This window comes from Eimeria necatrix, genomic scaffold, assembly GCF_000499385.1.
Source record: "Eimeria necatrix Houghton genomic scaffold, Enh_scaff65, whole genome shotgun sequence".
Taxonomy (NCBI): Eukaryota; Apicomplexa; class Conoidasida; order Eucoccidiorida; family Eimeriidae; genus Eimeria; species Eimeria necatrix.
Window position 1 is genome coordinate 4,159 of NW_013651719.1, and position 24,035 is coordinate 28,193.

Genomic DNA, 24,035 nt, shown 5'->3' on the forward strand with positions numbered 1-24,035 from the left:
TGCTGCAGCCAGCCCTCCCTCCTGCTGCTGCGCTGCTGCTGCGAAAATGAATCAAAGCCCAAACAGCGGCAGCAGCGCTCACTGAAGGGAGAAGCCCCAAGCCCTGCCTGCGCATGCATGCGAAAGAAGGGCTCTAGGGGCACATTCAGGAAAGTCCCGCTGCTGCTGCTGCTGCTGCTGCTGCTGCTGCTGCTGCTGCTGCTGCTGCTGCTGCTGCGGCAGCGGAAGACCCCCCTCTCCATATTGTCTTTTGCTGCTTCAGCGGCAGCCGCGCAATTGAAAAACCCGCGAGCAGCAAATCGGCAGCAACTTGTTGAAGCGGCTCTGGCGCTGGAGAAGAAAAAAAAAAAGAAACGGCGGGGCTGCTGCTGCTGCTGCTGCTGCTGCTGCTGCAGCTGCTGTCAAAAAAATTTCTGCTGGGCTCGAGCTACCAAGAGTTGCTGCTGCGGTAGTGACAAAAAAAAAATAAAAGTGAAGAAATTGCAAAACGCAAAGGCCGCTCTTCGGCAGATGCGGGCGAGCAATTCTCGTGTCTGCGGGTGAAAAGGGGGAAAAAGAATAAAATAACGCAGCTGCAAGCTAAATTACAAATTTAAATTCAGATTGAAAAGAAAAGAAGAAAGAAAAGTTGCGAATTCCGCGGCAGTTCCAGCTGTACGTGCAGCTGGCGACAGAAAGCGCACGGCGGCGCCGACTCTCGCGGATCAACACTGAAAAGCGGCGGAATTTGCGAATTAATTGAAAATTCTTTTTAATTTTTCTGTTAAATTCAAAGTCACAATGTCGAAATTGCTGCGCGCCGCCAATTGTTTCTCAATTCGACTGTCGCCGCCGCTGCCTCCGCTCGGCGGCTGAGCCCCCGGGCGACGCCGCGGGGAAAACGCCGGCTTTCGAGCCTTTTAAATAGTCTTCTGGATTCAAAATTCACTTTAAATTCCATTTTTCTCCTTATTTTGAGCCCAGAATGCGGAATTTACCCGAAAGATCCAGCCTTTGCGCCGCGGATTCATGCACGTACAGATTCAACTCATCCCGCGGCTGCAGGCAGGCGCATGCGTCCGCTGCTGCTTTTTCTCAGCTGTATCGACACTGAGCTCACTCTTGTTTCCAACAAATTCAATCATTAATAATTCATTTATTCAATTAAAAACTTCCGAGAAACCAAAACAGGCAGCCCTGCCACCCCGGCGCTGCAGCCAGCTCGGAGCTGTTTACGCTCCGCAGGCCGTCCTGTAGTTCAGCACAAGTTCCGGAATTTAATTCTTTTATTCAATTTAATTAATTCAATTTATTTATTTTATTTTATTTTATTTTATTTTGTAAATTCAATTCAATTAATCCGCTCATTCGCCCCACTTAGGGGGCAGCTTAAGCGAGGTTGAGACCCCATGCCGGCGCGGCCCTGAACCCTAAACCCTAAACCCTAAACCCTAAACCCTCTTTCCACTTCCGGCGTGAACTGCTGCTGCAGAGAATAAAACTCTAAACCCTAAACCCTAACCTCTAAACCCTCTTTCCACTTCTGGCGTGAACTGCTGCTTCTGAGAATAATAAGCCCAAACCCTAAACACTAAACCCTAAACCCCTAGCCTTACACCCTATTCCAGCAGCACCGCTTGCTTGTTCTGCTTCCTGCCTCCTAAAACGTAAACCCTAAACCCTAAACCCTAAACCCTAAACCCTCGTCCGGCTAAAACATCCGCGGCCTTCCCGTTTGCAGCGCGCGTGAGCTGAGGTGTACGTACACCTAGCAGCAGGGGAAATGAAAAACTGCAAAAAAGAAAAAAATAAATTCAGAAAAAAATGAAGTTCAAAAAGTCGAACTTTGGCTCATCTTATGCGTCTATTTAAATCAAAATTAAATCCTATTTGGAGATTTATTTGGAGATTTAATTACAACTTTTATTTAATTTGATGAAAACCAAATTAATTAATTAAACAGATCCCCGGGATTGAAAACAGTTTTATATTCAGATTAATAATTTATTTATTTATCCATTTATTAACTTTCGTTTACTTTGTCTTCTCTCTTGTCGGGTGTACAGACACCCCAGCGGCTCCAATTCCAATTTCGCTCTGCTTTCCACTTTTTGAAGTTCTGGAAGCAGCAGCGGCAAAAGTCCCTAATATCTCTAGCCCGCAGCAGCAAACCCTCCAAACCCTAAACCCTAAACCCTAGCACTCTGCTGCTGCTGGCTGGCTGCGCGCAGCAGCAGCAAACTACTGCTGCGCTTTCAGCAGCAGCAGCAGCAACTACGGTTTGGGAGCTGCAGCAGCAGCAGCAACTACGGTTTGGGAGCTGCAGCAGCGGCAGCAGCCACAGCTTGGGGGCTGCAGCAGCAGCAGCAGCAAACTAGGGTTTTGGGCAGCAGCAACTAGGGTTTAGGGTTTCGGCAAAGAGCTGTAAAGAAAATGTTTTAGGGTTTAGTTTGATAGATAACGGCTGGCGCCCCGCAAGCAAACAAAAGCAGCAGCGCGTGGCGCTGCTGCCGCAGCAGCTCGCGCTGCTGCTACTGCCGCTGCTGCTGCTGCAGCAGCAGCAGCAGCTGCTGCTGCTGCACCTTATTTACTCTACCTTCTTTCTAAATGAGCACCCTTCAGTAAGTTTGCACTTCCCGCCAGTGGGCTGGCACAGCATCACGTTGCAGCTGCAAAGACAAAAACAAATAAATAAATAAACAAATAAATAAATAAATAAATAAATAAATAAATAAATGAATAAACAAATAAATAAAATGTAATTAAATATATTTATTCATTTATTTTCAACTAGATTAAATGCCTTTTGGCTCCAAACATAATCAAGAAGAACGGCTTGCTGCACCAGCCCTCCCCAGCAGCAGCAGCAGCAGCAGAGGCAGCAGAAGCAGCAGCAGGATGGAAAGCAAGCACTGCAGCGATTAAAAGCAAGTAATAAAAGGATGGCAAGGCACTTTGGCGGCAAATAAGAAGAAAACAAAATAAGAAAATAAAAAATGAAAATAAAAATAATAATTAATAAAGACCAGCAGCAAAACAAGAGCTGCAGCACTTCTCCTCGAGAGGCAGAAGAGAAGAAGGAAAAACACAGCCACACTGCCCACAGCAGCAGCAGCAGCAGCAGCAGCAGCAGCAGCAGCAGCAGCAAAGAGCCGGCAGTCCCGAAGTCGCGCCCGAAGCTGCTTCGTGGGCGCGGCGTGGCAGAGCGGCTGCGGGCGAGCGGGCGTCGCCAGCGGAGGGCCTAGGGTTTAGGGTTTAGGGTTTAGGGTTTGGGGTTTAGGGTTGGGGTTTGACCTGCCGCAGAGGACGACGGTCTGGGCGTGGGAGAAGACAGTGGCGATGCTGTAACAGCCAGGGCACTTGACGTCCATGAAGAAGGACTTGGGGTTTGGAATGAGGCGTTTGAGTTTGTGTTTCTTGGCCTCCTCGAGGGGGTCGGGGTGCAGCAGATCCATTTCCATTTTCGGGAAACGGGGGCCAAATTGCGCGATTCAAGAAGCTAAACGGACACTTATTTGCACTTTTTGTTGCATTGCACCCTCGCAAACTCCAAAAACACAAACTGACGCACCAGCAGTCGCTAATCCTGTGGGGAGCAGCGGCAGCGGCGGCCGCCGCAGCAGCCGCAGCAGCAGCCCACAGCCCAGTGTACATACACCGCAGCGCTGCTTCGGGGCTGCGGCCCCAGCCGCCACCGCGAAACTCCACTTTCAAATCTTTTACAAATCCGCGCTTGCGCTAGAGGACTTTTAATTGTCTTTCGCTTCCGAAACACTCGCGAATCGGCGAATTAACTGCCGCTTTCCACCTGCTAACACCCCCCCAGCTGCGCTGGCGTTCCGCGCCGCGCAGCTGCTCTTTCCAGCCGCCACTGGCTTTTCCACCAATTACACTTTCTCTTTTCTTCTTTTTCTTCCACAGTTTTGCTAATTCTTTATTATTTCCGAAAAAAAGGGGAAAAAGGAGGAGTTGGAGCGGCGAAGCCTGCACGCTGCGCGGTGTTTCCGGAGCTGCAGCGCCGCGCTTCTTGCCGGCATTTTGCCGTTTTCTCTCCTTCATTTCTTTTCTTTTTCGTTTTAAATTCCTTTTTTCTGTTTTTGTTTCTTTCTGCCTCCTTTCTGCGCTCTCTCGTGCTCCTGGGGGCCCACAATCGACGCTTCAAACCCTAAACCCTAAACCCTAGGCGCCAAACCCTGACACCGAGGAGCGACCCGCGCCCAAAACCCTCGCCCGAATCCCCAAACCCTACCGCGAAACCCTAAACCCTAAACCCTTGCTGGAAGGCCCAGGCTGGCCCTCCCGTAGCTTCTTTCTTCAATTCTTTTTTATTTATTTTATTTTCTTTTTATTCTTTTCCCTCCAATATGATTATCCCCGTCCGCTGCTTCACCTGCGGCCGCGTCATTGGGCACTTGTGGGAGCAGTACGTCGAGAAGCTGCAAAACGACGTCGACGAAGGGTAACCCTAAACCCTAAACCCTAAACCCTAAACCCTAATTCTCAAGCCCTAGACTGCAGCCCCTGGCTGCTCGCAGAGGGACTTTCGGGGCTGGCGCTAGATGGAACTCCACACTCCAGTTTGCACTTCCTAAACCCTCAGACCCAACTCTAAACCCTAAACCCTAAACCCTAGGACTTGCCTGCGCCACAGCACAGCTCAGAGGCTGTGCAGCGAGGGTTTAGGGAGGTTGTATGGCGGGTCTTCGTTAGGGTTTAGGGTTTTAGGACTTTCAAAGTGGCGCGCGCCAGTTTAGGGTTTAGGATTTAGGGTTTAGGGTTTAGGGTTTACAGCCTTTCGCCTCTATCTGGCTCCATATACCCCCGAAATGGACCTCAAAACCCCTTTATTATTCATAATTCTAATTGATATAATTTAATTTAATTTAATTTAATTAATTTAATTTAATTTATTTTATTTTGCTTCTTTCTCTGCTGCCACAGAGTGGCCCTCGACGACTTGGGCCTAAAACGCTACTGCTGCCGCCGCATGATTTTGACGCATGCAGATCTTATAGATAAGCTTTTGGCTTACAACAGTAAGCAGCAGCAGCAGCAGCAGCAACAGCAGAAGCAGCAGCAGCAGCAGCAGCAATTTGTTTGGCTTTCTTGCCGTCGTTCTAAGCCTTTTGAGGGTTTATATTTCTTTGCTGGATTTTGTTTGTTTTTTGATTTGTTCCATTTTGCTTTTCTCATCATTTGACTTGCTGCTGCTGCTGCAAGTTTTGCTGCTGCTGCTGCTACAAGTTTTGCTGCTGCTGCTGCTGCTGCTGCAAGTTTTGCTCGAGAGGCTGGTAGCTGCGCTGCTCGACTCCACGCTGCTTCTTTATGGATGCTTTAATTATTATTTATTTATTTATTTATTTTAATTAATTAATTTATTTATTTTTGTTTTATTTAAATGGACATTTGGAGGCTCGCGCATGCATTCCTGCTGCTTCATCTCCGGGGCGAAGTGCCTGCTGGATTTACCCGCCCTGCTTTGCTGCTGCTGCTGCTGCTGCTGCTGCTGCTGCAGTTTATGAGAAGAAGCTTCCGGACCAGTGAAGAGAAGGAATTCAGGAGATTAAATTGATAAAAGGATTAAGAAAAGAAAAAAGGAGAAAAGAAGAAAAGAAAAATACGAGGCAGGGACAGATTCAAGGAAGAGAAGCAAATATTGGCTTTTTGCTGCTGCTGCTGCTGCACCTTCAGCAGCAGCAGACGAAGCGGCAGCAGCAGCAGGTGCTGCCATCGAGGCAGCAGCAGTTGCACTTGCTGCTGCAGCAGCGGCAGTAGCTCGAGTTGCTGCAGCAGCAGCAGCAGTTGCAGCAGGTGTGTGGTGGAGAGTCTGCGGTGTACATACACCCGGCGTGTGTTGGCTTGGGGTGTACGTACACCTCAGCGCAGCGGAAGACAGCAGCTGCTCGTTTTCCTTTTTTAGTTTTGCGGGCGCAGTGTACGTACACCGCAAGCAGCAGCAAACTGAATCTAGGGTTTGCGTTCAAGGGTTTAGGGTTTGCGTTCAAGGGTTTAGGGTTTGCGTTCTAGGGTTTAGGGTTTGCGTTCTAGGATTTAGGGTTTGGGTTCTAGTAGGGTTTAGGGTTTGCGTTCTAGGATTTAGGGTTTGGGTTCTAGTAGGGTTTAGGGTTTGCGTTCTAGGGTTTAGGGTTTGGGTTCTAGTAGGGTTTAGGGTTTGCGTTCTAGGGTTTAGGGTTTGCGTCATAGGGTTTAGGGTTTGGCGCTGCAGCGGCGCCTCGCGTTCGCGGCTGCATGCGCGCGCGGCCTCAGGTGTACGTACACCGCAGCTGCAGCTCGGCAGGTCGGGTGCTGCCTTTGTTTCTCAAATTTGAATTATTTTGAATTAGAAGAACTTTAATTGTGTCGCGTTCTGTCTTTGTTTCGCAAATTCGGATTCTTTTGAGTTAAATGACTTTAATTGTTTTGTGGCGCGCAGTCTGTAGTTGCGCGGCTCTCCCCGGGCGCCGCGGTGTACGTACACCCCGGCGCCGCGGGCCGCAGCAGCCAAATGCCGCTGCGCTTCGGGGCCGCCGCCGGGGTGTACGTACACCCCAGCTGCGCGGGTGTACGTACACCCCGTCACTTCAAGTTGTTCAGCGCCTCCTCCAACTTCGGCTTCAAAACTCCCACAATTGTCTCCACCACTTTTCCGTCTTTGTACAACTTGAAGGTCGGCATTGCCTGCACCTTCTCGCGCTCGCAGAGTTCCGGGTTCTCGTCCACGTCCACCTGAACGCACCCCCCACTCACCTTTGCTGCTGCAGCAGCAGCAGCAGCAGCAGCGGCAGCAGCAGCAGCAGCAGCGGCAGCAGCAGCAGCAGCGGCAGCAGCGGCAGCAGTAGCGGCAGCAGCGCCTGCGGCCGCGCTGCAGAAGGGGGCGCATTTCTTGCGGCGACTGCCTCGCTCGCAGCTAGCCGCAACACACTCGGAGCTACGCAAACAAACAGCAGCAGCAGCTGCTGCTGCTGCTGCAGCAGCTGCTGCTGCTGCTGCAGCAGCTGCTGCTGCTGCTGGGGAAAGTGCCTACCGCGTAGAAGTTGATGTGGGTCATGGTGTTGCTTTTCTCCTCGAGGAATGGCCTAATCATTTTGCAGGGCCCTAAGCACAAACGCGACCCAATACTGGGGCAATACTTAGCAGCAGCAGCAGCAGCAGCAGCAGCAGCAGCAGCAGCAATGGCACTAACAGTAGCGCAGGCAGCAGCAGCGCAGGCACTAACAGCAGCACAGGGAGCAGCAGCAGCACAGGGAGCAGCAGCAGCACAGGCAGTAGCAGAGCAGCACAGGTAGCCGCAGCAGTAGCACAGGTAGCAGCAGCAGCAGCACAGGTAGCAGCAGCAGCAGCACAGGCAGCAGCAGCACAGGCGGCAGCAGCAGCAGCACAGGCAGCAGCAGCAGCAGCACAGGCAGCAGCAGCAGCAGGGACTCACCACACCAGGTGGCGAAGAAGTCGACGATGGCGAGGCCGTTTTTGATCGCCTCGTCGAACTCTGCAGCAAATCAATTCAAACTTATTTGCTGCTGCTGAGTTGAAGACAAAAAGTGCATTTTGCTGCTACAAAACAGAATTTAAATTCATTTTAATTCATTTTTAATTCATTTTTAACTCCTTTTCAAAGACCTGTTGCTGCCAACTGGTGTTCGCTGCCGAAATAAACTAATTAAACAGTTCTGACGGTGGACAGAAAAGAACAGAATTAAAAATGAGCACTCTCAGGTGTACAGACACCCCGCGCTGAGAAGCTTGACGGAAGCAGCAGAGCCAGCTGAAGCAACTGACACCAGCAAGACAGAGTCGAGGAGACGCAAAAGATGAAAACTAATCTGCTGCTGCTGCTGCTGCTGCAGCAGCAGCAGCAGCAGATTAGTTTGCATCTTTCGCGTCTTCTGAACTCAAGTGCTGCTGGGGCAGAGCTGCAGTTCAAGAAGGAGGCCAAAGGCTATTCAACTTCTGGCGCCACACCCCCTGGCGAAGCGACAGGCGATTTCCAGAAGAAGTAGAAGATTAAAATTAAAAAATGGAGTTTAAAGAGATATAAATTGAAGACAGAGGCGAGTAGATTCTGCAGAAATGGAAAAACGGCGAAACCTGAATTCGGTCTGTGTGGTGCTGAACGGACCCTCAATGCCTTTAATGTGCTTGACGGGCATCTTGGCGACGCAAAAATCGAAAAGAAACTCCAAATAAAGATAATTCGAAGTGAAAGATCTCGAAATGAAGAATAAAAACAAATGAATTGTGCTTTCGTCACGTGTGCACATGAACAGCAGCTTGGGCTGTACGTGCACTCCGCGGGTGGCTGCGCGCCGGGTGAAACTGCAGGTAATTCGACATTTAAAAAATTGTCTTTGTTAAAGGTCTCAGTGCTTTTGAACAAATATTTCAAATTGTTTTTTCCTTTTTTTCTCCGCTTTTTCCTATTCTAGCCCCGCAGCGTTTCCCGACTCGGTCCAACGCAGAGGGGGGCCCCTCAGCTTTCTTAATCGATGCAAAACTCCTCGCCTCGAGCTGAAACCGAAATGCTCTAGGCTAAAAACCCCAATTTAGGGTTTAGGGTTGAAGTTGATAGTTGAAGATGGCAGCAGATGTTCAATTCAACTTTGCCGATGGCAACGTTGCCTTTCCCTTCCTGGATGCAGCAGACCCGCAGCAGCAGCAGCAGCAGCGGGCGCCTCGCCCTCAGCAGCAGCAGCAAGAGCTGCAGCAGTCCCAGGCCCAGGGAGCGCGGCGAAAACACAGACAGGGTGCTGGCGCCGCTGCTGCTGCGGCTGCTGCTGCTGCAGCGACGTCCGCCGCAGCAGCAACTCTCCAGCAGCAGCAGAAGCGACTCACGCAGCAGCAGAAGAACCGGGAACGCCACCTGAAGCTCCTGCAGCAGCAGCAGCAGCAGCAAGAAGCAGAGGCTGCGAATTCCGAGGACGACAGCAGCTTCACTCGCACCGCTCTCGTGAGCAGCAGCCTTGCCTCTCGGCAGCAGCAGCTGCAGCAAAGAAGAAAAAGAAGAAAAGGAAAAGAGACTCACAGAGCGCTCAAACGCAAGCAGAAGATGAGCCGTCGATACACCCGGAAGCAGCGGACACGCCTCCAGACAGCAGCAGCAGCAGCAGCAGCAACAGCAGCAGCAACAGCAGCAGCAGCAAAAGAAAGGAGAAGCAAAAAGATAAAGACACGTCTAGAGAAGAAAACAACGCAAAAGGAGAAGGACCGGCTGACGAAACGGAGGAAATCAAGGATCAGCAAAACAGCTTGGGAGAATGCATGCAGCAGCAGCAGCAGCAGCAGCAACAGCAGCAGCAGCAGCAGCAACAGAAGCGCAAGCGGCGCAGGCGCGGCACACGGCAGCAGCAGCAGCAGCAGCAGCAGCAAGGTGACGACGACAGTGCTGAAGGTGTGTGGGAAGACGAGCACACAATGGGTCAGGGGTGGGCAGACAGTGCTGCTGCTCCTGAGCAGCAGCAGCAGCAGCAGCAGCAGCAGCAGCAGCAGAAGCAGCAGCAGAAGCTCCGAGGCGTGACGAAGGGGGGGCGCCGCATAATAATTCGGCACATGTTTAAAGAAGGAAATGAAAAAGGGAAAAGAAGAACTAAAACGAGAAGCAGACAAAAAAATATCAAAAAAGATAAAAGGCCCGAGGCCCTGGTGAGGGTTTGACCTGCTGCTGCTGCTGCTGCTGCTGCTGCTGCTGCTGCTTTTGCTGCTGCTGCGCCTACTGCCCTCTGTGCTGTTGCTGCTGCGCATACTGCCCTCTGTGCTGTGCTTGCTGCGCTTGCTGCCCTAAGTGCTGCTGCTGCACCTGCTGCAGCAGCTGCATCTAATGCTGGGTCTGCTGCTATGTTGCTGCTGCTGCTGCTGCTGCTGCTGCTGCTGCTGTGTTGCAGAAGCCTTCCTACTTGTCATGAGCTACGGTGTTGGCCGCGAGGTGCAGCAAAGTGCTGCTGGAGCCAAACCCTAGGCCTCAAACCCTAAACCCTAAACCCTAAACCCTAACTTGAGGCCCAGGGGGAAGAAAGAAATTGCCTTTTGGGTCTTCCTCTGATCTTTTAAACTCCAGAAACGGGGGCGCTGTCGAAAGACAAGACGCGCCTTCAAAACCCTAAACCCTAAACCCTAAACCCTAGCTGCTGCTGCGCTCTCGGGCGGCAGCTAGGGTTTCTGCAGAGGGGCGCTCTTGCCTGCTGCAGAGTTCACGAATCAAATAAACCTGCTTCAATCTGCTGCTGCTGCTGCTGCCGCTGCTACTTTGGCTGCTGCTATCCTGTAGCGGCTGTTGCTGCTGCTCCTGCGCCTGCTGTTGCTGCAGCAGCTTTGCTGCAGCAGCTTGTGGTGCCACTGGCGCAGCCGTTATTGCGGAAGCCAGTGTTTGTGATGTTGCTGCAGCCGTTGCTGCTGCAGCAGCGGCTGCTGCTGCTGTTACTGCTGCGCAATTGTGGGGGCCGCAGCAGCTGCTGCTGTTGCTGCGGCAGGTACTGCTGCTGCTGCGAGTGCAGCAGCAGCTGCTGCAGCGGGCCCGCAGCCAGCTTGAAATGCTGCTGGTCTCTTGCGCGAGGCCCGAGCCGCAGGGGCTTCATCTGTCAAGGGGGATGTCTTGCAGCCCCATTTCGTGCAGCAGCTGCTGCTGCTGCTGCCGCAGCCGCTGCTGCGGCTGTTCACGCTGCTGCTGCCGCTGCTGCGGCTGTTCGCGCTGCTGCTGCCGCTGCTGCGGCTGCGGCGGCGGCTTCTGCTGCCGCCGCTTCGGCGCTGCTTCCCGCTGCTGCTGCTCCACCAGCAGCCGCAGCGGCCACCGCCTAAACGGACACCCCAGCTTCCCGTAGGCCCAAAAGACTGCGTAAGTGGTCAGGGCCATCACCAGCAGCTCAGCAGCTCGCTGCAGCCAAAACTCGCGGGTTTTGAGGGCTTTTCGCAGCGGCAGCGCCACGTAGGCCTCCTCCAGCTCCGCCTGCTGCTGCTGCTGCTGCTGCTGCTGGGGGAGCTGCGCCGGCTCGGCCTCGGGAGGAAGCGGCACCGCAGCGTCAGCGCCGGCGGGCTCCGCCGCCCCTGCATCTGCGACAGGGGCTGGGGGGTCTTCTCCAGCGTCTGCTGCTGCTGCTGCTGCTGCTGCTGCAGCTGCTGCTGCTTCCGCGCGCCCGGCGGCAGCGGAGGAAAGACAGAGCGCAAAGGCGAGGAGGAGGAGCAACGGGCAGCGCGTCATTGGGCCTAGCTGCGATAAAAGGACAAAAATAAGTTTTGCGTAATTAACTGAAGACAAAGAAACAGTTGGAACGCGCTGAGCAGCAGCTGCTGCAGAAGGCGGAAAGCCGCCAGTCGCCGTGGGGTAGTGGTGAGCCGGCGGTCGTGCAGCAGCTCAGACACAGCCTTCGGCTAGTCTGGCAAAATTAATTCGTCATTTTGCAGCAATTAAACATCTATTTAAACGATATCTCGAAATTAAATCGGCGTTTTCTCCACCGATCGCACAACGCAGCGCAGCGGGAGCACTGCCGCAGCCTCGCCGCTGCCGCAGCAGCAGCAGCAGTCGAAGACCTCTAGCAACTGCCCACGCCACCGTTCAAAACTTGCTTTCTTGCTTTTCTGCAGCAGCAACTTATCGTCAAGTCGATCTCTTAGCAGCAAAGTCCCTCGCAGCAAACAACGAGGGCGGTCAAACTTCAGGCGCCGCTCAAGGATACATACACAAGCGGCAACGCTCCCTCTAAAGAATCCAGCCTCAGCATCGGCGAATCATCGAAAATTAAACTTCTAGTTCACTTTTAAGTTGAAGTGTGATAAAGTCGACCTGGGTTTCGTGGCTTTGCATGCCCCGTGGCCTCAGACTCCAGACTGCAAAGTAGACTTGTTGCACGTGCGTGTTCTGGTGGCCAACAACAGCAGCATTTCACTGGGAGATAACTAGTGCAGCAGCAGCAGCAGAGTCCTTGTAGTTTACAGCGCTAGGCGCTGCCCTTAGGCTGCACTAAGAGGCCCTCGGGGGCCCCCTTTCCCATGGCATTCAGAACTAGCGAGGCTGCAGGCAGCAGAGGCAGAGGGGCCCCAGCCAGAGGCTCTGGGGGCTGTGGCCCATGTCGCTGCAGTGGAAGAAATAAAACATCAAAAGGAAATGCAAAAGGAATTGCCAAGCCTCAGTAAAGCTTTCTACCTGAAGATGCCCCCTTGGGCTTTCCGCGCATCCCTTTCTAAATTGCCAAAGTCTTATGCGCGGGGCCTGCGAGCTGTTCACATATGAATAAGAAGTTTTACAAGCATTGCTGCTGTTCTGCAGGTTTGGGCTGCTGCTGACGGAGATTTCCAAACTTCTGCACTTCTCGAAAATGCTGCTAAGACAACAAGAGTGGCAGAAGATGCAACTGAGCTTTGAGCTCTTCTATCAGTCTTTTTGGTAGTCCAAAGTTGGCTTTCTTTAGGTATGAAGTGGGGGACGAGCAGAGCCGTAGGCCCTCACACGCTTAAGTACACTCCTATGTCTTCTTCAGCTCTGTAGACCATCAAGTCATGAAACAAAAAGTTAATTGCTAGATGCAAAGTTAGATTATTTTCGAGACAAACCACAACCTTATTTGGCTTTATTGGGCAATTTGCTATGTTGGAGCCACCAGGCCCTCATGTGGAGGGAAAGTGGCGCAGGCATTCGTTCTGTTGCTCAAAATAAGAACTAGAGGCTGAACCATTTCATTGAATTCCAAATACAAATTATTGTCCCGGAAATGCGGTTTAGGATGTTCGAGAAAACATTTATGTTACAAAAAGAGGAATTGCCATTAGCTGAACCAGCGCTGGTTCACTCAGAGGAATGTCTAAGCACTTGCTGCAACAGCAACCCATGCACGGCTCCCGACTGCAACAGCAGCGACAAACTCTGGCTGTCAGTAGTCAAAAATGGAGAGGCACTACACACATATACTCACTTTTATCGTTAAGATTTAGAAGAACACCTGTTCACAAAGTTTATTTACTGTGGGAGCTGTACGCCAGTGCTGGCCTCGCGATGAATTCCGAAACGAGGGCTCAAAGCGCGCCTCTCCATTTAGTTCGCTCAAAATATGGTATTGGTTACCCGCGCATGCATTTTGTTTTGTTTTTTTTGCTTTTCATTTTCGGATGGAGGAGGCACTGGGAGGAACTCTCCATTTGCATGCGGTGGGCACAGCTTGCATGCTATCCTGTATGCGATTTTGGGCTGTTTGCACCCTGTAGACTCAGCAGTTGCAAGCAGAGACAGCTATGGCGCAGTAAGAGAAATGAGAACGGTAGTTATAGATGGGGGGGGTCTTGACTAGGTGAAAGTACGACTGACGGAGGCACTGACTTGCATGGAGGCGCTACGCAGTGCATGCACCTGAGGCGATGGTCTATTTTCCTCAGTGCCTCCCAATCATTTCACCAAAGAGTGAACACTGCCGCACATAATTTGCTGTTCAATGATAGAAATAACTTCATGCAGGTCCGTCCGTTTGGTGGTAGCAAACAGTATAAAAAGTGAGCCAACAAAAAGTTTCTCAGGAGCCAAATGAGGGTCGCGGAGGTGATACGGGACAAGTTTGGGCACAAAAGAGACATCTTGGCAAGAAGAAATGACAGTCTATGAGAAGCGGTGGGCCAGTGCCAGTGCGCCAGTGTTCCGTGGCTATGAACAGACCTTAGTGAAAGGATGCAAACAAAAAGACACTTGTAAAATTCTGCGTCAGGGTTTTGCTGCCACATACCACTGCTGTTCATCACTCCCACTTTTTCCGGAAGATGCTTTTCGGCACACAATTTCCAGAACTGCTCGAGTAGTTGGGTCACGAACTGCGTGTCTACATAAAGGGCAAGGAGCCGACCGTTTCGCTATCTTTTGCTGTTAGAGTGTCCTAGCCAATAATCACTTCAAAAGACGATAAGTCGGCAAAAGAGGAACTTCTCGTGTTGCATGCCAAGCTGACGAAAGAAATGAAAAAGGTATGCGTTTACATTCCTGCTCGTCTGCCGGAGTAACAGCTCGGAGCTGGTGACCACTGAGCATCAGCACGTTTGGGCCATCCGCCGCACTGAGAGAAATAGAAACAGGATATTGCAAGTTTCACACTTTTTACAGATGCACGAATGACTCCAAAGATTTGCTGAAGGGAGAGCTTCGCTGTCAATTAATTCCTCAGAAAGTCCTCCGTAGCGGTGAAGTCGTCCAGCAAGCGCCTAACACAGGGGTAGCGGCTGCAATCCTCTTCTCCAAAAAACAAAAGTGCCCACCCTGCTGAGCGGCTATACAAAAACTAATATAACATAAATAGCAGGAAAAGTGAGAGGGAGGCCAGTAGTGAAACTTTAGCTTCGTAAGTGAACACTGAGCTGCTCAAGGAGGCCCGCAGACTTCTGGCTCAATGCTCCAGTGTCTCGCCATTAAAGACTTTACACTGGCAGCTGTGAATACATGAATGCCCGGCTAATAGCAGCACTTGCCGAAGGCAACGAAGACTTCTAAGTCCTCTACAGTTGGCTACCACGTGATCGTGGTGCAGAAAGAGCGCACCCGTACAGAAATTGGAATAGTCTTGCACGCAACTGCATGCACTGGATGCAGACCCGTCAAGGGAATTCAAAATGAAAAAAGAAATAACGGGCACAAAAGTCCCGTCTAAATAGCTCACTTTCCTCACCTATTATAACAGCGTGAGGCTCGCAAAATATCGGGCTCTTGGTATCTGGGGAAGACCAAGCTTGTTGGGGAAATGGTTTATTTGCCTTTGGAATCATGAACGAGAGTTCTGCGGATGGCGCAGTTGGGGAATGCCACTGACTTGGGTTTGGATCCTTATTAGCGGGAGTCTGTACTGTAATAAATAGGCTCTGACAATGAGGTGCTGGTCCAAAGTCCAGGCACTTTAGCGGGAGGGCGCACATGCGCCGGGATGGGCACGCTCTAATGACTTGGTGCCACCCAACTCTATTTTCACACAAGTTCCTGGCATTTCTATAACTGTTGAGGGTGTGCAGGTGCCTCTATCGAAGAAGTCAGTGATACTTTAAAAGTGGCTTAAGTGTGATGTTTTCGGGTCGGTTGCCCGGGAACCATTAATCTTAACCCCCCAAATCCTGAGACCTAACTGTAACTTCTGGGATTTTGCGGAAAGACTACTATGAGTTTTTTTGGGGGAATAGAGCGAACTTTAACGAGCCAGTAAATGTCCAACATGCAACTTTTTGAGAGTAGATATCGTCACAGCTCTGCGTTGTACAGCGACATGGGCTAAGACAACTTCATGGTAATGTGCATCACGGTCTAGTATATCAAAGAAAATGCATAAACCTGCCCAGCATGTTACAGGCGATGCATATGTCAGTGATGAAGCTTTAGACAAAATCTGCCGATCTCGTACGCCTCCCTAATCCGCTCGCTGAGAGCCACACCTTGTCTAAATGCAATGTTCAGAAAGGCACCACACTGTAGCTTAAATTATCGGCAAATACCGCTACCAAACGTGAATTTCATACATTGAAATTTGACTGGTGCATGCGATGAGTATGATGGATCAAGGGGCGTACTAGAAACCTCATTGGCCTGTGGTGGAATCCAAGCCATATTAGAAAAATTTTAAGGCTTATAATCCCCAGGAAGATGGTTTTGCTAGCAGGAATGAGTGGAGTAACTGAATTCGTCCCCACAACGCCGCACAGTGTGCCAGCTTAGTGAGTTACGAAGCAACCAAACGGCAACCAAAGTGCAGCATTTTCATGAAGTCCTCAATGCTCTATCTTTCTGTCTTCCTTTTTCTATTTTTGATAATTTCAATCGCCTCTGAACTTTTCGCTCTTTACTGAAATGGACTGCAGAGTCCGCTAGCTGTTGAGGAGTGAAACCGGTGCCTATCCGTCATCAGGCAGCCTCCTCAACTGAAAACTGCATTTAAAAATGTCTTCTGAATGCATGCCATAAACAAAAGAGGCGGAATATTATCATGGTGGTCTTTAAGGCAGCTCCGTCGTGCAGCTCATAACAGAGCCCGACTCTGGAGCCGGCTCTGTAGCTTCTGGCGACTATGGTAAGAGTAGGAAGAAAAAGTGTGAAGCTTCTCCAACCGGACCTGCTTTTACTTTTTGAGAATATGTGCAGAGAAACTGATCGAGACTTAAACTGCTTGAGGCTTGCATACGTGAGTACAGACCCGCTCCACTTGCCGTCGAGACATTGTAGCGGCTGACTTATAGCGGACCAGGATGTGCTGCTCGCGCCTCGATTAGCCTAGCCTTCCATCTATATTTCTGTGTTTTTTTCACATTGAGAAAATTCTGTTTTTGAACGGGGAAAGGCGGCGAGAATGACATAGAATGACCGTCAACCGGCAGCTGACTGTGAGCGTTTTGATAACGTGAAGCAGCGCTTCCGAGGGTGCCAGATCACATTTTCCCCTTTAAAACTGCACACCACACTGTGCAGAAAATGGAGTTGCTGCGCCCGCGAGGGGCTGCAGCCCCTGCTGCAGCTGGCGGGCCTCCGGCAACTCGTCCGCTGAGACGAAGCGGCACGAAGAGGCGTATGTTAATTCCTATTCAGAAGTCCAGCTCAAACACGGCACATCCAGGAGCTGAGGATCTTGTCAGTCTCAAAGATATTGAATGCGGCGGCGGAGAAGCTCCCAGCGGAGATGAAACCACTCCCAGAAGGCTCCCGCAAACATTGCAAGACACTGCGGCCAACCGACTCGCAGTGGCAAATTTGGCGCTCAACCGTGGCATTCAATGTGAACGCGGTTCGAGCCAAGACACAATTGTGGAACTGGGCTCTTCAAGGGGCCCTGCAGTTGCCGAAATGTTGCCTTCGGCGCAAAGGCGCATCTTCTATTCTATCCTCACTCACGGAGCAGAGGATGCCAGGTCTGGCAATCGAGGCCGGCCCGAGGGGTCCCGCAGCAATGAGATGGCGGAGGCCGGAGGTGTGGCGGAGGGAGAGGAGAATCCGAACAGTGCGGAGGGGCGGCAGGCAATGTGCCTTTGTTGCAACTGTTCAAGTTGCCGAGAAACTATGAGGGTACAGGCCGTTTCAGGCTCTTAGGAATGAGCCCAATGCTACATAACACATGTTTAATAGGGATGTATTAGTTCGTGTGCTTCTACTTTCGCAAACATATTTGTACAATGTACAGGCGTAGGCCTTCTTGTGTACGTAACGTACGCACACGTGTTTGGGTGTATTGGAATGTTTACGTGGGCATGTTGCCGCCTCCAAAGAGCCTCATTTAGACTGAATACAACGCTCACCTTAAAGCACTACTAGCTTTAGCCTCCGCAGCAGACTTTTGTGTAAATTAAAAGAAACTGACTCACGAATTTCCTTCCTGTGCGCCACTGCTGCTCGTAGAGTTGGGGTCGTGAAGTGTGGACACGCGAAACATCCTTCATCCTTAGAGAGGAGACACAGGCGAACCAAGCCGAGCTGCGTGAGTGCAAACAGCCCATTCAGAACCGGGTGACATGCCAGCAGTTTAAGCATAGGGGGCGTATGAACAAAGAATCAAATATAGGCATAGGGGGCTTTTGAAAGAGAAACGAAGTAAAAACTAGCAACAGATCCAATTCATGCAACGAACTCAAATCATATTCATGCACCAAGTGTGCCATGTGCTCTGTGATGGTTTTGGTATAGGCAAGCGGAAAGACAATCCGGATGTAAAAGCGTCCCATGTCATTCTCGCAGCTCAGAACAAAGGGTCCCGAGAAAGCCTCACATTGTGTCCATTGCGCTACACGGACAAATCGATGGAGAAAGAGTTTGCCTATAACCAAGAAAGGACAGCGCGGTTTCGCAATGTTTTGGCGGGCCTGTTCGCGTCTTTTCTCGTTGTAGTCGACATTATATTGTATACAATGGCGTGGCACGCGGGGGTTTTCGCACATGATGTGTTTGTATTTCGGTCCTCCATAACATTTTTTGTGTGCTGCACAATTTTCTGTTTGTCCTACGCCTTTTCCTACCGCATTCCGTATGTTAAGGGGTATCTGGAGTATACATCCTACTTCATTGCAACTTCTGCTGTAGTAGTGCACTGCGTGCTCGTTCTATGGTGGAAATCTTCACTGTACACACAAGAAAATTTCGTCAAGTTTGCTCCCTCCGTAAGCGAGCTGTTCGGCATGAGCTTCGACTCCGAGGATCCTCCAGATAAGAAAGATTCTTCCGTTTACCATTTTGTTGTGCTCTTTAACGAGCTCTTCATGGGAATATCGTTTCAATCCACCATTCTTATCATTTATGTCCTGTTTGATGTCCTATCGCCTACGCGCTTCTTCATTGTATCAAGGATCCAGGGACTGAACACAATACTTGGAACGATTCCCTTCATTTACGGCGCGACCCAGCTCCCAGAAACACTTCTTCCTAAGTGAGACTGACGTCCAAAGAGCCGTCTGCAATTGAAGGCACTTCATGCGCTCAAATTCAGAGAAGTTCTGTACCTTAAGACCTGGCGCCATCGTCACTGTAAATTGGAAGTAGATATCTCCAGATTTTCAAGTCTTCTCGCTTGTCAAATTTCAGCACAGTCGAGTCAGCCCGGCTCTCTTGCACTAACAAAAAATGCCGGGTATTAAAGTTCACTGCTCGGTATTGTGCGTGCAGCACAGCGACGATAGTGTGCATCTGCACAATATCAGCTGCAGGGTTTGTAGGCTCGTACCCAATGGAACTGCGAAGGCGAGGTCTCTTTTTCGAATGGCTGGTAGGACAAATCCTTGCGTATTTCCAGAAGCTCATGAGCTTTCTACGGCAGCATCGCCAGTTAAGAGATATCCAGATGCCAACGTCTGCAGAAGTACATTTGAATAGATTTCAGGCCTGCTAACTGAGGATACTCTCTCCTTTTACATGCTTGTGTTTGCCAGTCGATGAAACGTGCTGTTGCCAACCTCTTGAACATTAGGAGGAGGGCGCAGAAGGCGGCAGGCAGCAGCAGCGCCCTTGATGATATTCGCTCCAACTTGAACCAGGTGAACTTGCCCTTGATAAATTCTATGGAAATTTTGAGCGTACTTTGAAGTGCTGAACAAGGTTTCAAACAGGTCCTTTGGCGCTGAAGATTGGCCCTTCATTTTTTGTCTGCAGGTATAACTGTAGTTTTAGAGTAGTGGGAGCGTTCATGTGTTCAATTTGATGCAGGCTTTGGAAATCTTGACTGACATGAAAGCAAATTCTGGCAAATTCGACGTAGCAGCAGGAGTCTCCCAAGCACTCACCCTTGTTCAAGAGAGCCTATTTATCTTTTCAACTTGCAAGAATCTTTATATTACCAATGTTGACGAGGATCTGAAAGATGAGGTGGGCGTCAACTGCGGCTCAAATTGACGCTGTTCTGCGAGTCGAAACGCCTTCGCGCAATTGCTGCGGCTGTATATTTTCCACCGTCGTTTGTATCTGCAATTATTGCATGACCTTATTCTAATGACGGAAATGCGCAGCTGTGTTTTGCCCAACAGAGCTTTATCAAGGCGTTTAACATCGGAGGGTCTCAGGCGCGGAATTTGCTGAATGCCGAAAGCGCCATCTCTAGCACTGTTGGGGGGAACAGTAGAGTAGGAGGAAAATTTGGCCAAGGTTTGTACACAATACACAAAGAACTAATTGGGTAGAACACTTTTTACTGTGACATTTACGCTGCTCTCGACTAGAAGAGTGAACGCCTCTGCTCTTGGCTGTGGCGCGGTTCAGGAACTTCGGATGTCCACTCACGCGCTGGACAGTCCATGATTCCTGCAGGTGAAATGGAAGCTCATAATGTGAGCGCTGCAGTGGCTAAATTTTTTTAATTTTTGAACATTTCCATTCCGGTGTCATCCAACTAGTAGTGTCCATTACTCGATGCGCCTTGTTGTTCGCTGCCAAATAATTTGAGAATCGTTGCTGTCACGTGGAAACCCTGTCTTTCTGCCAGGTTGCTTTCGTCAGCTATACTTCTGGCGTTAATAATATTGAGACGTCGAGCGTGTGAACGCCTTTCTTAAATACTCTTGCCTTTGCTTCAGGCGGCGCTGCTGCTCCCAGTTGTGGGAATCGATTTGGGATTTGATCCCCTGGAGGTACGCAACACACATTTTGCATTTTTCGCGGCGAGGGCATGCTCACAAAGCAACACATTCACGACAAAAAGCGGAATATTTTAACCTTCTGGCAGCATAATTAGAGTCGCTGCAGTTGCAAAAGCTTTCAAGGGCTTGACTACTTGACTGCACAGCAGTCCACGCACCACAGGCACTGGCTGCTCACACTCAAGAGGCCGTCCATTAAGGCTCTCGGGTTCAGTGGGAACATATTTTAGGGTTCATGCTTCTTGCGACACCAATATGGGTCCGACCTTCAGGGCTTCATGCGCTTTGGCAGTTTGTGAGCAGTTTGAGAGGTCCCATTCAGATGGACGATCAAGTGTTTTGCTGGATGCGGGAACCGCCCTTTTAGCCCGTGTTGCAGCCGACTGGGGATGCGAAGACGTGGTGCTTCGAAACTTTTTGGTGCAAATTGATGCACTGTATCAGAAGCAGCCATACCACAATGCTAAGCATGGAACACTGGTGAGCTCAACGCGTTTTCATTATTTTTCCGAATTATGGACCCCCCTTTTGAATTTTGGAAACCTTGCAACTGGTTACTAGCTGATGACTTCAAGCTTCGCATGGCCGTCTTAGTCAGCGAGCTTTCTGTTATAGCTTGCAACTGGGGAACACTACAGCGCAGTGCAGACATCCCTAAAATGTCGTATGGGTTGGTTGCATCTTTTATTCAGGTGGCGCACAGCATGAGTCTGCTATGCAGAACGCTCGGAATCTTTAGGGAGTCAGTGCTCCAAAAAGCAGCTCCTACACCCTCCTGGACGCGCACTAAGAAGCAGCAGAATTTGAACTATTAAACCGCGAGCTACCGAAATGAAGCTTGTGAAGAATTTGAGGGGATAGCATTTTATTGTGTCAATCTTTGTGGAGCCACAAATGGTAGCTACAAATGCAGGTGACGCTTTGGGTGCGATTGCGTTGCTGCGCCTTCAGAATGAACGCACTTGGTGTTGGCTCTTGTCTTGTGGCAGGATTATGCCACGACGTCGGCCACCCTGGCCGAAATAACAACTTTTTCGTGGCCGAAATGTCGCCACTGGTATGTGTGTAGTGTAGCGCAAAACTAAGAACGTAAGACACCGTGCCTTCACTGCAGCACGGCTTCACAAAGGGGTACTTTTTCGAGGGCAGTGCATGATGCTCCGAGGCCAGCGTACTTCGTCCTGTTTTCTCACCATTGCCATTTTTGTTCTTAGAGCATATTGTACAATGATGCCTCGGTACTCGAGAATTTCCACTCATCACTAACTTTTCGTGTTCTTGCTGACCCCAGCTGCAACCTGTTCACCCTCTTGTCGGACGCAGTAAGTACTGCTTGTGCAGTGTTTCCGTGTAGCTTGAAAATAACCTTTGTAGGTGGTAACAACACTGGGCGTTGTTTGCATGGTTTTGTCTATCTTTTCGCTGCTAGGAGGTTCGAGAGGTGCGTTCTAAGATTATTGACTTAATATTAGCAACGGACATGAGGACACACTTTGAATTTTTGAATCGCTTTCGCACGATCCGGGAATCTGACCAGTTTAATTTCAGAAGGAACGACGACGATCGATGGTAAGGAGCACTCTGACATGGAGCAAGGATGAGCATGCAGATGGGACATCGCACATGCGAGTTTGCGAATAAGCGACGATTTAGCGCCCAGAAGGTTTCGTTGAAGATGTCCTTTTGTTTGCATATTCAAGATAATATTGCTTTAAACTTGGTTGAATTTTGGGACAGTCTTGGCTGTCAGTGCGCCCAGGCTTGCAGTGGAGTTGTGCATCCGAGCATCAGACATTGGGCACGGCGCCTTGGGGTGGAAACAGCATTTTGAGTGGACAGCTAGAGCAACGACAGAGTTTTATCTTCAAGGAGATGAGGAGGCTCGCCTCGGGCGGACGATATCGCCTCTTTGCGACCGAGAAACGCATTCACAACTGGCGAAAAGCCAGGTTGGCTTCCTGCGTCACGTCGTACGGCCTCTTTTCGCAGAGCTGCATGCCATTGATGACCAGAAGAAGCCGATGTGAGTGTGCTTTAGAATTTGCGACCACACCCCGAGCAAGAAAGGGTGCAGGGGAGATAGGTTCCATGTGCACTTACGCTCTCCAGCTGTGCAGTAGGACCACCATCACCATCTGAAAGTTTCTGATTGCGATTGTTCTTTGCAGCGCTGAGATGCTTAAGAACCTAGATACAAACTGTGAACGGTGGGAAGAACTGGGGAAGGCTGAAGAACTTATCGTTTTTCCATACATCGTGCGCGAACTGGATGCTGGAATGAAGGTGCGGGCGCCATGGCTCCCACATCACAAGAGGGAGTGGATTTTGCAATGAATGCTTTTCAAGGCGTTTGCGTCGTAGAATAAAGACACAGGTGTACGCTGGGTACTGTCTCTCAGGGTCTTCCTCATTATTTGGACATTTCTATACTTACAAGAGAAGACGGCCTGAAGAACCCTCGTCCATCATCTAAAAGGTCAGCTTGTCATTCTATTCATTCTCTTCGTAGAACTACGTGGGAATTGCTGGAGAATGCAGCGCCGCTGGAGTAGCATGGAAACCTTTAAGTGCTATGAAATGCAAGAGCTTGAATGTGTACTTCAGCTGCAAGTGCAAGTGCTACCGACTGAAAAAGAACAGTTCAAGCCAGCAGGATGACGGAAGTACGTTGCATGTAGACGACTGCTCTGGCTAACTTACGAAGTAGCAGCCTTTCACACACAAGTGACAGTGAAGGTTCCTGAGCTGATATTCTACTCAAGCACTGACTGCGCTGCTTCATGGCTTTTGAAGCACGCTTCTGGAAAGTACAAGCCTGATTACATTTGCCCCTCTCAGAAGCTTGTGCCCATTCAGGTTCTCTTGGCGACAAGGCGCTGTCTCACGAACGTAGCGTTGTGAGCTTATCTGATCAAGCAGGAAGCGCTGAAGGCTCTGCTGAGAAGGAATCTCCGGGGACAAGTAATAGTGGGAAGGAGCAAACCAGCGAGGCTCCCGCCAAAGAAGCAGCCCCTTCAGCGGACCCATCGCAGAGCGCGTTGCATCTAAAAGACTCAGCACCCGAGGCTAAGTCAGTTGATGAAGCTGCAGATCCAAAGAATAGCACTGAAGGCGAAGTTGAAAACGTTAGTAGTCTCGGTAAAGCCGTTCCAGGTGCTTCTGTGGAGGCTTCCGGAGTGCCGTATGGCGGCAGCCATGACGAAACACAGAAGCAAAGTCCAACTGACAACTCTGCCCACGACCAAAATAAAGTGGTCGATCGTGCTGCAAGCCTCGCGGAGGCAACGACGAAGCCTTCAGATAAGACAAGCCAGCTTCGGGCCGACGCAGGGGAGCCAGATGTGGGCTTTGCGTTGCCGCCTGCTGCCGAAGACCCGTGCGCAGCAAATGCAACTCCCCACAAGCGTGCTTGGAGCATTGAATCCAATGACGACAGCCCGGTGCCAGGGATAGACCAGACATTCTTCTGGGGCTGAGCCGTAGCTTTTATACAGGGTAAGCAGAAAGATTAGGCGACGTGACCTTCGGATCAGAGCGTACAAAATTTAGCACAATCTGCAGCTCTTCGAATTTCACGATGTCAGCCATCAGGCAAAGGATAGCTAAAGCTGCGGGAGCAAATGCTCCTGTTTGCTTGGGAGAAGCTTCTGACAGTTAGTTAGCAAAGGGGAGACGACCCTATTTACCCAGGAGTGCGAAAGACCACTCCTCATCAATTATTGTCTTTTTTACAAAAATATGTGCCAGAGCCTTGTGCCCGACTCTCAGGCCTGTAGCAGCCAGGCAACTTGCAACAGCAGTTTGTTCACATTTGAGAAGTCACCATGAGGCTTCTGCACTGTGAACAATGTTACTTACATTGGTAGTTCCCATGGAAAAACTACCACGAGCGGCCTGAGTGCTCTACAGGCCTGTCTTAGTAGTTCGCTGTAGTCTGCCTGCAGTGGATAGAATGGAAACTCACGTGATCATTATGCAAAATGGACAACATGCAGTTAGAACCTGCAAAAGCT

At 50.3% G+C, this 24,035-nt stretch overlaps 7 protein-coding genes across 7 annotated transcripts; 4 read left to right on the forward strand and 3 right to left on the reverse strand.

Annotated features, from left to right (window-relative positions):
• Positions 1-3,227: 3,227 nt before the first annotated feature.
• Positions 3,228-3,440, reverse strand: ENH_00068970 (40S ribosomal protein S27, putative; the record flags this gene model as incomplete). The annotated part of the gene is made up of 1 exon (XM_013577420.1): positions 3,228-3,440. The coding sequence occupies one exon, from the start codon at positions 3,438-3,440 to the stop codon at positions 3,228-3,230; it is 213 nt and encodes a 70-aa protein (XP_013432874.1).
• Positions 3,441-4,343: 903 nt separating this feature from the next.
• ENH_00068980 (DNA-directed RNA polymerase II, 8.2 kDa polypeptide, putative) lies at positions 4,344-5,523 on the forward strand (the record flags this gene model as incomplete). The annotated part of the gene is made up of 3 exons (XM_013577421.1): positions 4,344-4,438; positions 4,921-5,015; positions 5,495-5,523. 3 exons carry the CDS (start codon positions 4,344-4,346, stop codon positions 5,521-5,523), a joined length of 219 nt encoding a protein of 72 aa, XP_013432875.1.
• Positions 5,524-6,907: 1,384 nt separating this feature from the next.
• Positions 6,908-8,126, reverse strand: ENH_00068990 (thioredoxin, putative; the record flags this gene model as incomplete). The annotated part of the gene is made up of 3 exons (XM_013577422.1): positions 6,908-7,074; positions 7,406-7,465; positions 8,096-8,126. The coding sequence occupies 3 exons, from the start codon at positions 8,124-8,126 to the stop codon at positions 6,908-6,910; spliced, it is 258 nt and encodes an 85-aa protein (XP_013432876.1).
• Positions 8,127-8,551: 425 nt separating this feature from the next.
• Positions 8,552-9,490, forward strand: ENH_00069000 (hypothetical protein; the record flags this gene model as incomplete). The annotated part of the gene is made up of 1 exon (XM_013577423.1): positions 8,552-9,490. The coding sequence occupies one exon, from the start codon at positions 8,552-8,554 to the stop codon at positions 9,488-9,490; it is 939 nt and encodes a 312-aa protein (XP_013432877.1).
• A 1,050-nt stretch (positions 9,491-10,540) lies between these two features.
• ENH_00069010 (hypothetical protein, conserved) lies at positions 10,541-11,164 on the reverse strand (the record flags this gene model as incomplete). The annotated part of the gene is made up of 1 exon (XM_013577424.1): positions 10,541-11,164. One exon carries the CDS (start codon positions 11,162-11,164, stop codon positions 10,541-10,543), a length of 624 nt encoding a protein of 207 aa, XP_013432878.1.
• Positions 11,165-16,384: 5,220 nt separating this feature from the next.
• ENH_00069020 (hypothetical protein, conserved) lies at positions 16,385-19,566 on the forward strand (the record flags this gene model as incomplete). Its single annotated transcript, XM_013577425.1, has 6 exons — positions 16,385-16,907; positions 17,588-18,323; positions 18,560-18,659; positions 18,823-18,927; positions 19,097-19,255; positions 19,414-19,566. 6 exons carry the CDS (start codon positions 16,385-16,387, stop codon positions 19,564-19,566), a joined length of 1,776 nt encoding a protein of 591 aa, XP_013432879.1.
• A 1,408-nt stretch (positions 19,567-20,974) lies between these two features.
• On the forward strand, positions 20,975-23,498 carry ENH_00069030 (hypothetical protein, conserved; the record flags this gene model as incomplete). The annotated part of the gene is made up of 8 exons (XM_013577426.1): positions 20,975-21,079; positions 21,237-21,344; positions 21,452-21,591; positions 21,782-22,045; positions 22,191-22,305; positions 22,422-22,498; positions 22,627-22,685; positions 22,879-23,498. The coding sequence occupies 8 exons, from the start codon at positions 20,975-20,977 to the stop codon at positions 23,496-23,498; spliced, it is 1,488 nt and encodes a 495-aa protein (XP_013432880.1).
• Positions 23,499-24,035: the final 537 nt, after the last annotated feature.